Source organism: Sander vitreus, chromosome 8 (assembly GCF_031162955.1).
Source record: "Sander vitreus isolate 19-12246 chromosome 8, sanVit1, whole genome shotgun sequence".
Lineage (NCBI taxonomy): Eukaryota > Metazoa > Chordata > Actinopteri > Perciformes > Percidae > Sander > Sander vitreus.
The window spans coordinates 31,316,055-31,330,186 of record NC_135862.1 but is presented as its reverse complement, the minus strand read 5'-3'; the positions used below and the strand labels follow the sequence as shown (position 1 = coordinate 31,330,186).

Here is a 14,132-nt window from a genome sequence, read left to right as displayed (position 1 = left end):
GTCTGCGTCTGATATAATGCAATTGACACTGATTTAAGGGTTCTTGGATACACAGAGTGTGTTGCTAGTGCGTGACATGCAGGCTCTGCATGCACAGGCAACCACCAATCACTATCAATGTTGATCAATTTATCAAACAAACCAAGCAGGCCCCGCTAGTCGACCACAACCTAAAATTTAGAGGAAGCAACATGCATGCATTATTAATATCATTGACTTCAGCCTGGATTGATAGTATTATATGAAAACAATGGTGCCATGTGAGTCAACCAGTGTATTTAACTACCTCATTTCCCTCTGCAAAATCACTTTAGAAGAGTAGTCACATCGCTCTCTTGCTTTTATGTTTGTGAAGCATAAAAGTTCAAGAAAGGATGGGTCACATAAAAATAGTTACTTTTTCATTTTTACTTTCTAGGTAGATGCACTCCCCTACAAAATCACCCCAGTAGTCGAGAATGATTTATTTCCAAAATAGAGTTTTTTTTTTGTCATCTTGTAAAAATTACAGTATTTTTTTTATATCGCAAAATATATCGCAGGAAAAATATATAAACAATGTCAGTTTTTTTCCAATATCGTGGTAGCCCTAACTAGAAGTCACTTAAATACCATATTACTGTCAGGCAACACAAAATGTAGCTCATTGAACTGAGCATAACTGTTGTCCAAGCAAGAGGTTGAGGTACCACAAAGACTGAGAGATAAACACTGACTTGTTGAACACAGCTTAGATCAGCGTTGGACTTGCTTATTAAATGAGGGCCAATCAGAACTGAAGGGACAATCTGATGAAAGACTACTAAAAACAGGATTTTCTCCGGATATTGCGGGATGATAAGATCTCTTCAGCAAAACTGTAGATGTTCAGTCCAGCTCTGTCTTACCAACACAGCTAGTGATGCAGCACACATATATGGACAGGTGTGATTTGTGTTACAGATCACCTGAAAGACTTCTCTATGCTTTTTACACTAAATGCACAACCTTTAAGGGGCATGCCTGTTTATACATTGTTAGGCTTTCTGAAAGCCTGATGTCAGCACCATGTTTTTACTACTACTCATTATGAAAGCTGACTCAAATGAGGTTTCCACTAACTTTTACAAGCAATACAATAGTCACCTGAGACACTTCAGGAAGACTTATTGCATTGTCTTCCTAAAGTGTCTAGCGTGTAACTTTTAGCAAGTATTTTATGTTGAATTATTGATCTAAGCCGAGTGATTAAGTTAAATGTTACTTTAGGTCAAAAGAGCAGTTGGCAAGAAATGTAAATGTAGGCTTTTTGTCGTAATGACTCACTTTTGTAATAATCTTGTTCAATTAAAAGACAATACATATTCAAAGAATACTTTCTCTCACAGCTCCTCTCTTTTATGCTTTCTATAATGTTCTGCCAAACTGAATGAGACTGAGCACAGGCTGGTTGGATAAATGAAAGCAAGCATCTGCGGACTCTTACTGTGCGTGTGTGTGTGTGTGTGTGTGTGTGTGTGTGTGTGTGTGTGTGTGTGTGTGTGTGTGTGTGTGTGTGTGTGTGTGTGTGTGTGTGTGTGTGTGTGTGTGTGTCTGTGTGTGTGCAGACAATGACATACATTATAAAAACAGAAGAAGAGAAGCTTCATCTCTGTTAGAATTAAACCACAGTGTACAGGCACACAACTGCTCCTCCACTAGATCATTTATGCATGAATGTACATATAAATGACATTCAATTCACCTACACCATTGGGAGAAACATGTTTTGACAAATATATTCAGTATATTTATTTCTTTGTCTTTGCATCTATCTCTGCTTAACACCCTGACTTGATATACTTCACTTAGGAAGAACACACATTTGTCTAATCAGATCCTTCAACGTCTGACAATAGATGATTTTAATGGACCAGTCACACCACCGTATCTACCCCCTAATAAATCCATTAAAATGTCATGGTAGACAAAGGAACCAATAAGAACTGACGGGTAAGTTTTTACCTTTTGGAATACTTTTTAAAAAGTAACCCAAAGGAACCATTCATTCCTGGATTCCTATTGGTGTTGGTTGACCATCAGTGACTACCACTTCACTGAGAAAGGCACATAAAACATGTTTGCAAAGATTGAATTGGTAATGTCACATGATGTAGGGCTGGGCCATATGGAGATAAATCAAATATCACAATATTTTTGACCAAATACCTCAATATCAATATGAGGACAATATTGTAGGGTTGACTATTGGTGCTTTCACAAAATATTTACACAATGACATTTTTTATAAATAATCATCAGTAAAGCGAATATCATGACTAAAGGCAAATAATAGACCAGCTACAAGTTCAGAAAGGTACATCACTTTAATGTAAGGCATTACAATATCCAAAAACTAAGACGGTATCTAGTCTCATATTACAATATAGATATGTTGCCCAGCTCTACACTGGAACTGCTGTGGAGTATTACTTTTTTTAAGACAATTTTTTGGGGGCTTTTCCCTTTATTGACAGTGGATAGACCAGAAAGGGGGGATGACACGCAACAAAGGGCAGCAGGTCAGATTTGAACCCTGCGCCGCTGCAGGACTCACCCAACATGGGGTGAACGCTCTTACTGGGTGAGCTAAAGGTCAACCCTGTGGAGTATTACTTTTATCAGGTTTCAATGAGTCTTCATGCTAGGGATGCACGATATATCGGCAATCACATCAGTATCGGCCGATGTTAGTTATTTTTTATACATCGGCCAATGTCAACAACCTATGATTATTATATATATTATATGTTGTGTGATTTTTCATTTTTTTTGGCACAGCACACACAGCACAGGATTTACATGCTCAAGTAAAGATTCAGCATTGTCCGCGGTCTGGACGAAAAAAAGAAAACAAAATGTTCATATCGGTGCATCCCTACTTCTTAAAGTGTCTTCTCACATGCACCTTCTTGGCCAATATAACTATCCTCAGTTATCCTTTGCTAACAAGGCCCAACAAGGATGATACAGTGCTAATATGGCAAAAAAAAAAAAATCATAATTTCTTTAATACTATTTTTGCGCATTTTCAGCTTATACTGGATGGTAGTGAAGAGACAGACAGGGAACAAGGAGAGAGGGAGGAGTTCAACATGCAACACAGGTCCCCAGTCAGATAAGTGACAACTTTGAGCTGCGAAAAAAGTTGATTGCCTGAAAAGTCAAGCAATCGACAAAGTCAGTAGGCTTCATCCTCTGGAGTAGGGCTGAGGATCAAAATCACGATTTAAAAGAATGCGATTAGCTAATCGTGAAGACTGCGATTAATCGAATGTGCAATATTTAGTTGAATGTTTGGTTTACCATTTTTTATTCCTCTTTTCATTATTATATTTTCTGTTAGTTCATAAGATAAATGCTGGAATAATTTACATATCACAGATTCAATGTTCCATGCTTATTAAAAGAAAAACACTCATTGCTGGCAATTCATATCCATGTTCTAATCCTTGCATAAGAATATAGAGCAGTAGTTTTAATGGTGTCTCATATAATAATGCTCCATGACTGTTATCTGTTACACAGTGAATATTGAACTTTAGCTAACCTAACTTGCAAATCAAATCGTAATCGCAATATCTGGCAGAAAAATTGCAATTACATTTTTACCCCAAATCGCTCAGCCCTACTCTGGAGACCATGAATGTCCGTACAACATACAGACAATAGAAAATACTACCCTCAGGCAGGCCCAGAAGTTAATGTCAGAACCCACACATGTCCTCCACAATGATTACCAGCTTCTCCCTTCAGGCAGACGCTTCAGAGTGCCCCGTGCAGAACTCATTTGTCCCCCCGTCCATCAAAGCCCTGAATGGCAAGCCAGCCTAAACACTATCTTAAAGGAACATGCCGACTTATTGGGACTTTACAAATACCAAGGTCACATGAGACACAGCCATCTTCTAACCATATACATACTGGGAACTATATTCTCAGAAGGTGAAGCACTGCTACTTTGGCGGAGTGATTATTACTCCAACTCTGAGCGAACTCCAGGCGAACTCTCTGCTCCTCACCAAGGGGCTCATCAGGTGCTGCGAGCAAATCACTCCGCCCAAGTAGCAGAAGTAGCAGTGCTTCGCCTTCTGAGAATATAGTTCCCAGTATATTGGATACCGGTTAGAAGATGGCTGTGTCTCATGTGACCTCAGGCTAGTTGGAGCCAGTTACCTCTAGGATCTGGGCTAAGCTAGGCTAGGGGTGGGTGTGTCAGACAGAGTTACAACACGCACGGAGATGAGAAGGGTGTGTATGGACTTATCTAACTCTGGGGGATACGGTGAATAAGCTAAAGTCCTAATAAGTCGGCGTGTTCCTTTAATCACACAATTTTTACTTTTCTTTAACGAGGATGTTATGTTGATAAGGCGGCGTACCCTTACTGCACCTATTATGATGAGTATTATGAAATGAAAACGGGCAGTGTGCAATTTTGTTGGCTAGTGGCAGTCTCTGCATGCAACATGAGCATGTCCATGCAGAGTGATGCAACAGTCTGTGTCTGTGTACTTGTATATTTGTATGTATGTATGTATGTCTGCACTATGTTGTGTTGAATTCTTTAAACAGCAGATACTATTTGTTTGTCCAAGACAAATTTCCTTCAGGACAATAAAAATCTTATCTCATCTTATCTTAACATTTAATCCACCCAGTACGACTGACAGGACAACACTGCCATCCCTAAAGCCATGTTGCTAACACGGTTAAAAATGACTCTACCTTCGCACAGAAGAACTATCTATACTGTATTCGTCCTTAAAACAAGCTCACACACAAGCAGCTAAAATACAAATTCCCAATTAATTCATCTAAAATACAGTGTCTGTGTGTGAGGCCTGACAACTCCCAGACTATACTGTCTCTATAAGTTACAAACCACCGTCATTATCCAGTCTTTTTCCTCCCGCTTTCTCCTTTCAGCATTTTCAAAGGCAAGAGAACACAGGAACAGATAAGGTGTGTATTTATGTGGCTTTGACTTGCCTCTCATTTCCCCGCATCTCCACTGTGTAAGAGGAACACTGTCTGAGCCAGTAGCACTCATTGCACAATTAATGCTGCTCATTCTATTCACGAGTTTTCGTGTGCAACACATCACCACGCTGCTGGCCACTCACTTCCCTCAAACACTCAGCTGTGGTACATAGTGTGGTGACACATTAGTATTAGTATTTCTTACATTCTCACTTTGTGCAATTTCTGAGGCGCAGTTGGTCTTATGAGTAATATTGAGGTGACCACAGATTATGCCTAAAGCGTTAAAAGACACCGACTTTTCTACATGAATGATTGGGGATGTTGTGTTTTTGTCACTAAATCCACTTTTTCGAATCAATCAATTATGTGTCACTTTATTACACTGATCACAGTCCCAGTCTATAGCTGTAATTGAAACATACGTTGCCTTTTTTCACAGTAAAAACAGGAATTCTGTCCTCATCAGTGATTCCCAACCAGGATTACTTGTACCCCAGGGGGTACTTCTGCAGTTGCCAGGGGGTACGTGGAAAGATTTTTATGTAGCTCAACTAAATTGAAAAATAGAAATTATGACGACGTTTCATTTCCGGGATTGTTCAGGTGCCACCGGATATTCCCGCTGGATGTCCGTTTCCTTCCGCTTTCTTTGTGTTAGAATTTTAAACTCCGGTGGATTTCTGAGGACTATGGTTAACTGCTCCTCAGATCTCTGCAGGGTAAATCCAGACAGCTAGCTAGACTATCTGTCCAATCTGAGTTTTCTGTTACACGACTAAAATAAACTTTTGAACGTACACATGTTCCACCAAAATAAGTTCCTTCCTGAGGCTATTTTGCAGCCGCACCGTGGCTCCGTCCGGCGCTTAGCACCGCCCAAGACGATTGTAACTGGTTTAAAGGAATGCCAATAAACCAGAGCACGTTGCTCTCCCATCCCGGAATGCTGTGTGGACTAGCCAGACCTTCCTTAGCAGTGCTGTGGAGGAAGGTCTGGCAATGCGAGACTAAGTCAACTGTAACACCTGAACACTACATGTTGCACTTAAATAAGAGCGTGTGAAAACTAGTTAGCAGGCGAGCCCAGACGTTTAGCTAAAAGTAATGAATAACGGTAGAAATAACTAGTTAAAAGTAATGATTAAACAGTTTGAATGATAAGCTAAAACTAATGGAGAAACGGTTAAAATAGCTACAAGCCAAAAGAAATGGATAAACATTCAGCTTCACTCCAAATAGTAGTAGCCTACTAGGCTAGTAGTAGTGTGATTGCTGACCAAACCAATCTTATTATAGATTGTATGAATTATTATTAATTAAAAATATCCACTTTTATAAATTGAATACTGTTATACATAAGGAACATACATTGAGAATTGATGAAGACAGGGCTGTGGGGGAACCACTGCTCTGATCTTTCCTTTTCTGTTTGGCACATCATATGTTACTTTTAACGCAGTACTAACAATGTAACAAATCTTACTGATACAATTTTGATATAGTCTTAAAGGGCAACATAAAGAGTATATATTTGACTATTTTATTAACCCTCGTGTTGTCTTCCTGTCGACCACGCAGCTATTGGTCAATTTTGGGTCATTATTTTTTTACACGTTTTGGTCGTCTTTTTCGACACTTTTGTGGCTTTTTTGACGTTTTGAAGCTTTTTTTTCCGCCAAGTTTTTTTGTCACTTTTTCCAGTGTCTTTATTTTTTATTACATTACATTACATTTTATTTTATTATAAGTTTTTGAAGCATTTTTGTCACTTTATTCCATGTTTGTCACTTTTTCTGATGTCTCTGTCGATTTTTTTAACGTTTTTCTTCTTTTATTTCCGCGTTTTTTGAAGCATTTTTGTCACTTTTTTCAACCTATCAATTTTTTTTTCAAATGCTATAAAATCTAATAAATACCCAAATTAATTGAAAGTATTGAACTGATCATTTATTTTACACCAAAGAACATTGTATGGAACCATTGTTTTTGGAACAATTTATTGAAAGAATCCCACATTTTTTGACATGTTTGTGTTTAGCCAGCGTTAAGCAGGCTGTAGTGGACAGCTGCATAGGGAATCCGACTATAATAAATAAACAGTTTGATGATATTTAAGGATGTCTAGAAGGGATGTGGCTTCTGCTGAGTTTCATCTCACGTATCAATCTTTAAAAAGTGTATGTGTTTTCAAAACAGAATTCATCAACACTTTAATGAAGTGGTGCTTATGGGTAAGCACTTTGTGACAGCACTGCAACCATTTTACAGAGAGCGGCTTCATATGACACACAACATTCATTATAGCTAATTAAAAAAAAGTATATAATTATGTAGCTAGTCACTTGTATTTCTAGACCTTTCAGTTGTTTGTATGCTGTAAAAAAAATGTATGTAACAAAAACGATCTGTGCTCCATTTAGTAATATTTTAGTACGTATATTTTTGCCGTCAGAATGATCATCGTTTACAAGCAAAACTCTTTAGGCAGCTGTTAACAGTCTAGGATCGATATCTACCGAAATGAACTGCATTATAACGAGTTTAATCAGTAGATTATGACATAGTTAACAAGAACTCTGATGCTTAACACACATTTATACACACCATTTCAGCGTGGAATAATTGTCGTAAATTGACATTATATTAGACCATGTTAGTATTACTAACAATCTTCTTGCCTTAGTATGCACAACAATTTACAGGGGGAGTATTTGCTGTTCTGAATGAACTGCACAGCCTTTGAAAACGGAGCATGTTTGGTATATTTCTCAGGAGTGAAATATCTCATTACCACAATGGTGACCGGTGACCCAAGTTGGAGGATAAAAATGTGTGTATTGGAAACCAAAGCACAAACTGGTACTAAAAGAGTTAAAAGGATTCCACTCTGTTGCCGACAGGTGCAGCCGCTCTGGGTCTAAATGTGAAATAAGTTCTCATAACCCATAGAGCAGTACATAAAAGGTAAAATCTCCTATCAGCAGTGTGCTATCAACAGCTTGAAGCAGCGCCTCTAGGTTTTCTTCTCTCAATGGGAAAATGATAGTCACAGAAAGGCCTAACACACACACACACACACACACACACACACACACACACACACACACAAGGCATTTTAGATGTGCTCCTTGTGTAGCTTTAACCACTACAGAGCTGCTGTGACCCAAGGCTTCATGAATGCCATTTCTGAATGCCAAGGTGTTCAAAACTACTGCTATAAAACAATCACATATTCATACTGTAAAACCACAGTAAACTGCAATAAATATATTTTTTCTCCATTCCCTTTACATTTCCTGGCCTAATATATTTTTTCTTTGAATTATCTTCTCTGACATTGAGATCCAATGCTCTGTGGAATGCCTAAACAATACTAATATCAACATAACAGCAGCAGCGATTCCAGGATTTTTTAAGTGGGGTGGCATTGGGATGGGGGGGGGGGCAATAATCAGTAAGGGGGGTAAGGCCGGGGGGTATTCATTTCATCAGAACACAGCATTAGAAATATAGTAAATATTGAATAGGACAGAACAACACAGTGTAATTCTGCTAAATAAAACAAACAAATTCAATACAGATTTTCTGTAGGCTCAGTTTAAAAAAACAACAATTCCAGTGCTAGTTCCATAGTATCAGAAATGTGGATAGTCATCATAGAAACATTAATTGGTCATGTGACAAGGGCTGGGAAAACAGGCAGAACAGGCAGCCAAGTGACAGCACTTTGATCCACTGGAAACTGTCATATTTCAGGGGCGGCCAGTGCCACCCCTGCGCCCCCCTTCTAGCCCCGCCCCTTTATAACAGCGATTAGTAATAGTAAAAACTGCTGGCTTATGTTTTGATTCTGTTCAAGTTGCCACGCATTTCTTTAACAGGAGGCACATTAACCCCTGTCTAATACCTTAATATAATAGACTGGGGCTGTGTATGGGCAAGAATCTGGCGATACGATACGTATCACGACACATGGGTCACGATTCAATATATTGCAATATATTTTTACTAATATTTAAAAAAAGACATGATGTTCATAGAAGTCAAAGAAGTTTACTTTAGGTAAACAATTCAGTAAACAGAAAATCAAACTGCCAGTTTGGGATATTGGTTCCCAGGTTCTTAGTGAGCTAATGTTTATATGCTAAAGTAGGCCAAAGTTCAGCCATAGCTACATTGTTAGCTTCTAGCAAAAAGTCAGACACTGTTAGGCGAGGACACTAGTGGTGCGTCTCAGCATAGCCATCTAGCGGTACGGGGTTTAAACACAACATAAACGTGAACCACTGTCTTACATGAACATTTTTGAACGTTTACAAAAAAATAATAATAATAATAAAAATATCAATATTTCCTTTTTGAAAATTGATACAGTATTGCAAAATAAAATATTGCGATACTCTAGTGTATCGACTTTTTATTACACCACTATCATAGACAGTATATAATGGTCTTCAAAAAACAGTCAAAAACAAACGTGTGATTTAAAAGCCCACCCATCTATTTAGAGAGCACCTCACATTGAGTGTTGATATCCTACCAGCGTCTCATCTGTTTGTCTTTCTGATCTGTGAGCTCGCTGTTCCAAGCTCCAGGTACAACATGTTCACCGAGGGATATAGAATTAATCTGTTTCAATTTTATTGCAACTAGAGAAGTAGTGTCACATGTAGGAAATGTAAACATCTGCACCCAAAATGAAACCCTGTAACAAACGGAAGTGTTTGGTATGTATATTGTAAGTGATTTAAGAAGGGGAAAAAAGAACGCAAGTAAGCTAACCATTAGTGGAAGTATTAGGCATAGCTGAGAATGAGTTTGATGGAGTTCCCTTTATTATACTACTTTATTATTTAGTATACTGTATTTCGTTTGCAATATTTAATTGCTGGGCAAAGAGAGAGATAGGTTTGTAGCTGCTTTTTGACACCCACATCACTTTTCACACCCCTTACAGATAGATAGGCAGATCTGTGCACAGGAAAGGACTGAGGAGAGATGTAGCTAACTGTTTTTTCTTCCCTTTGTACATCTACCCAGCATCCACTGATCAATAATCAACCTTTTCAGCTCTCCATGTAAACTCTTTATTTCTGTTCCCCCGTTTTCTATTCACTTTCTTTTTATTCTTCTCCGTCTCACTTCCTTCCCCTCTGTCCCTCGTTCCATCTTTTCTTCTCCCGTGTCACCGTTTTACATTCACTCTCATCCTTTCCTCTCTATCCCACCCCTTACATCCCTACCGCTCTCCTTTCCTTGCTGTCTCTCATCTCTTGCATGCACCACAGTAGCTGCCTCTAAGGCAATCAAACAGTGGGAGTTTTCAACACAGCAGATGCGCTGGGTGGATGGGAGGATGAGTGGAAAAGGTTGAGGGTGAGCAGCACACAGGTTGGATGCTTGGAGGAGAGAGGACAACCTACACCTGTTTCATGCCAGAAACGTGACAGAACAAAGAACAAACCTATAGTTTCTAAATCCCTTTTGAAATATTATGTAAAAGCGTAAAGGGCTTTAGAGGATTTAAACTAAAGTACTGTTCTCTAGCTTAAATAGTCTGGTTGTAAAAGTCAGTTTATCAAAATGACAGTTTATCTGTTTTCCTTTTTAGTCCACCACAATATATCATAGCTTTGCTGTAGTTTCATATTGAGAACACAGCAAATTGGCACAGATAACAGTACTAATGGTAATGTGGCAGGCATTATCACCATTGTGTTCTGCATGGTATGACAGACTTAATTACCTCAGTGCCATGTTAGCCAGCCACGGTCTATTTGCATTCAGTCACACAAAGATGACTGGGAGTATGCGCCGAGCTTGACATAGCTTTTCCCCCTTCGCATATCGCCCGCCCGCCAGCCCGCCCGCCCGCCCGCCCTCCTTGTTGTTGTTGTTGTGGTTACTGCAGCTGCCATGCTAATTAATTCAAGACTCCAATAACAAAGCATAAGTAGCAAAAACATAATGCCAAAGCCCCGGGGAGCCAAGAGCATAATTACACAACAGTTTAATTTGCAAGAGATACATTGTAATTAACGCTGTGTGGCTTGTAAAGCATCATCACGTGCATGTTAAATGCTGGAAATGGGCTGAAGTACTTCAAGTATCACTTGACACATCAAAAGAATATGGAGACTGCGTCTAAGGCATCGTGAACACGAGCTGTTAAGAGGATGAAAGGAGAGTTGTGATGGGGCATGCTGCAGGCAGTGTGAAAACTGTATTATTATTTCTACATAAAACCCATGTGAGTGTGTTGTGTGTGAGAGAGAAAATTAAAATGTCTGTCTCTGTTTGCTCTGTTCAAAATGTACTTAATGTTTTTAATCTTTTGAATAATCAAAAATCTAAGTCAGCCTGCTGCCTCTTTTCCATAAGAAGAGACTGAGAGAGAAACGGCGCTGTCCATGGTGCTGAAAATGCAGCAGCTGGAGCAAACGGCTCACCACAGCACTCCGTCCTCCTGCTGGCTACACGCACTTGATTCGACTCTGTCCTCTCTGCATGTATTGATTATGTATGATTTGGCCGATGGGCGGCGGGCGACTAGCTTTCATCTGTTAACGCCCGCCTTCATCGTTGTCTCCCGGGAAAGGCATCTCAAACATGAACAAAATGACTTCCCGTGCGGCTGATATTCAACTTTTGTGAGGGAAAAACAGCATATTAGGGGGTGCGTGGTGTGGTCCGCGCACACAGACACACACATAGACAAACATGACAAACACACAAAATGGCGCTACCTGTATAGTTTGGCGGTTGTAGACTTTCACTACGTGGAAGTTAAAACTGTAAATCCCTTTGCGCGGCGCGATGAAATTACTTCTCTCCTCATCAAAGTTATTCCCAATATTTACTATAACCTAAAAGAAAGAAAGAAAGAAAGAAAGGACAAAATTCCATTGATAAAATCCCAGCTTATGTCTTTCATAGTATTTGCACACACTGCAGGATCACAGAGGTGCATAAATAATTTATTACAAGAACATCCTGACAAACAGCTTTCACAACCAAAGGCATAGTCTGCATCTTAAAAAGCAGAAAATCACAAATGTTTTCATGTAACAAACAAAAATATATTATTCACTTTGTATTGACCTGTCTTAATTTACTTGGAGAGAATTAAACCTATTTAGCCCACCTTTTACATTTTTTGTTTAGGAATAATTTCTAGGATAGCCGATTAAAATTAATATCTCACTTAATCTTTGATAGGGGACTCTAAAGGGTCCGGAACACATATTCAGATTCACTGATGTAGTGGAATAACTCTGCTTTTATCTAGGCTTTTCCCTCTTGTCAGAACTTCCAAACTTCATGGGAAATGCAAGGGAACTCAATCAATCTTTTAAATGTAATTTTTAATTATACATTTCTGCGGCCAAATGTCTGGTTTTATGGTTGGAGGCGGACTATGGCGTGTAATTGAACGGCAGTTTGAGAGAGAATTAACCTTTAACGGCAGGCGTGTAGGACCTCGCCCTCGCGACCTGCCATTACTAAATTATTTGGCGAGATGTCAGTTGCCATATTTCATATTGTCAGCTCAGAAAGTTAAAATATTCAACTTTCCTACCAGGCTTTACTTTCCCAACCACTTTGGCCATGTAATTGCTTATAAAAAAAAAGCCTCAATTCCGCTCTACTTTTAGTTACCACGGTCAGTCCATTACCACAGGTGCACGAGATGCAGCTGCGCGATTAAGCTATATCTAGCCACTGTAGCCTATCCATTGATTCCTGGTTTTATGACGTTTTTAATATTATTTTTTACACAATATGCTCCGGGAAAAAAGTTCCGCCCTCATTGCACATAGCCTTTTATTTGGTCTTCGGAAGGTCATTTATAGCCAATGGCGCAGGAAGAAAAAAAACGGCCAATTTTTTTGTTTGGTTCTGGTGTTTCTTTAAAAAAAAAAAAAAAAACTGACAAGACTGACTGAAAACAATCTTAAACTTACTTTGCTTAATTCATTTTTGTTGTTGTTGCTAGGCCTATAGAATATAATAGAACAGAATAGATAGCCTATTTATTTCTCCTACCCGGTCGAAGTAGATGACCATGGTCCGGTTGCTCATCTCGGACGGTTCGTGGTTGGTGTTCCGGACTGCGGAGAACGCCACTTTGGCGCTGCCCGAGCGCACCGAGATGCCGAGCGCCGTGCCTGTGGGGTCCGCGGCCGGGTTGGAGTCGCACACCACTAGGCACTTCCCCTCCAGGACGATTGGTTCCGTCTCGTTCTGAGCGTGGGCCGGGCTCGCCGCGAGCCACACGGCACTCAGCAGGCAAAACGCCAACATACCGGACCAGAACGGCGAACTTCTTCGGTCGTATTCACACCTTGTGAAGCCGCGGGTCTATTCCCCTTTTTAAAAAAGTAAGGTAGGAAGAGTTTCCCCGCGTGTTCCCCAGATGAACTAGATGCCACTCCGTTTTCTTGGATTTAATTAGCCCTCTGAAAACAGTTTATCCCTCGCGGTCTCTTTGAGGGGAAAACAGGCGGTTTGTTTTTAGGCTTCTCCTCTTTTTTTTTTTTTTTTTGAAAAATCAGTTTGTTACCACCGTTATCTCCGCTCGAGTCGCCAGTGTTCACCTGCTCCTTTCCTCTTTTTCTTCACTTCTCGGTAGGTTTTCTGTCACTTGGAAACACAAGAAGCGGGAGTCGCGCGCGGTGCGAAGGGGCCCTGGACGAGTGACGAGGCAGTAGAACTCATAGCGCGCGGGGTGGGGGGGGGGGGGGGAGAGCTCCGTCTGCTCTCTCTCTCGCGCGCGCTTGAATTATTGATATGTGAGATATGAGAGTTTCAAACACAAAAGGCTCGAGAGGAAGGGACGCGGCGCGCGGGCGCAAGATGCTCCCGCCCTGGTCCTACTTCTTTTTTTTTTTTTTGGGGGGTCTATACAGACCCCTCCCCCTGGTAACTGAGAGCCATCATCGGATTAGCGCGTGCGCGTCTTCGATATTTTCCAATCACTGCGTGCCGACCGCCCCCCTCCCCGCCCCACCACTTTATCAAGCACCTCTCTCTCTTTCTCTCTCTCTCTCTCTCTCGCTCTCTCGCTCTCTCTCTCTCTCTCTCTCTCTCTCTCTCTCTCTCTTGCTCTCTCCTTTCCTTGTTTTCCC

At 40.2% G+C, this 14,132-nt stretch overlaps 1 protein-coding gene across 1 annotated transcript in view; it reads right to left on the bottom strand.

The window, feature by feature from the left end:
• The window catches only part of cbln1 (cerebellin 1 precursor), a 30,774-nt gene extending 17,466 nt beyond the window's left edge, over positions 1 to 13,308 (bottom strand). The window contains exons 1-2 of the mRNA XM_078256175.1: positions 13,051 to 13,308; positions 11,751 to 11,870 (exon numbers count right to left, since the gene is read on the bottom strand). Of these exons, the coding sequence (XP_078112301.1) occupies positions 11,751 to 11,870; positions 13,051 to 13,308 (378 nt within the window). The remainder of the gene's footprint in view (positions 1 to 11,750; positions 11,871 to 13,050) is intronic.
• Positions 13,309 to 14,132: the final 824 nt, after the last annotated feature.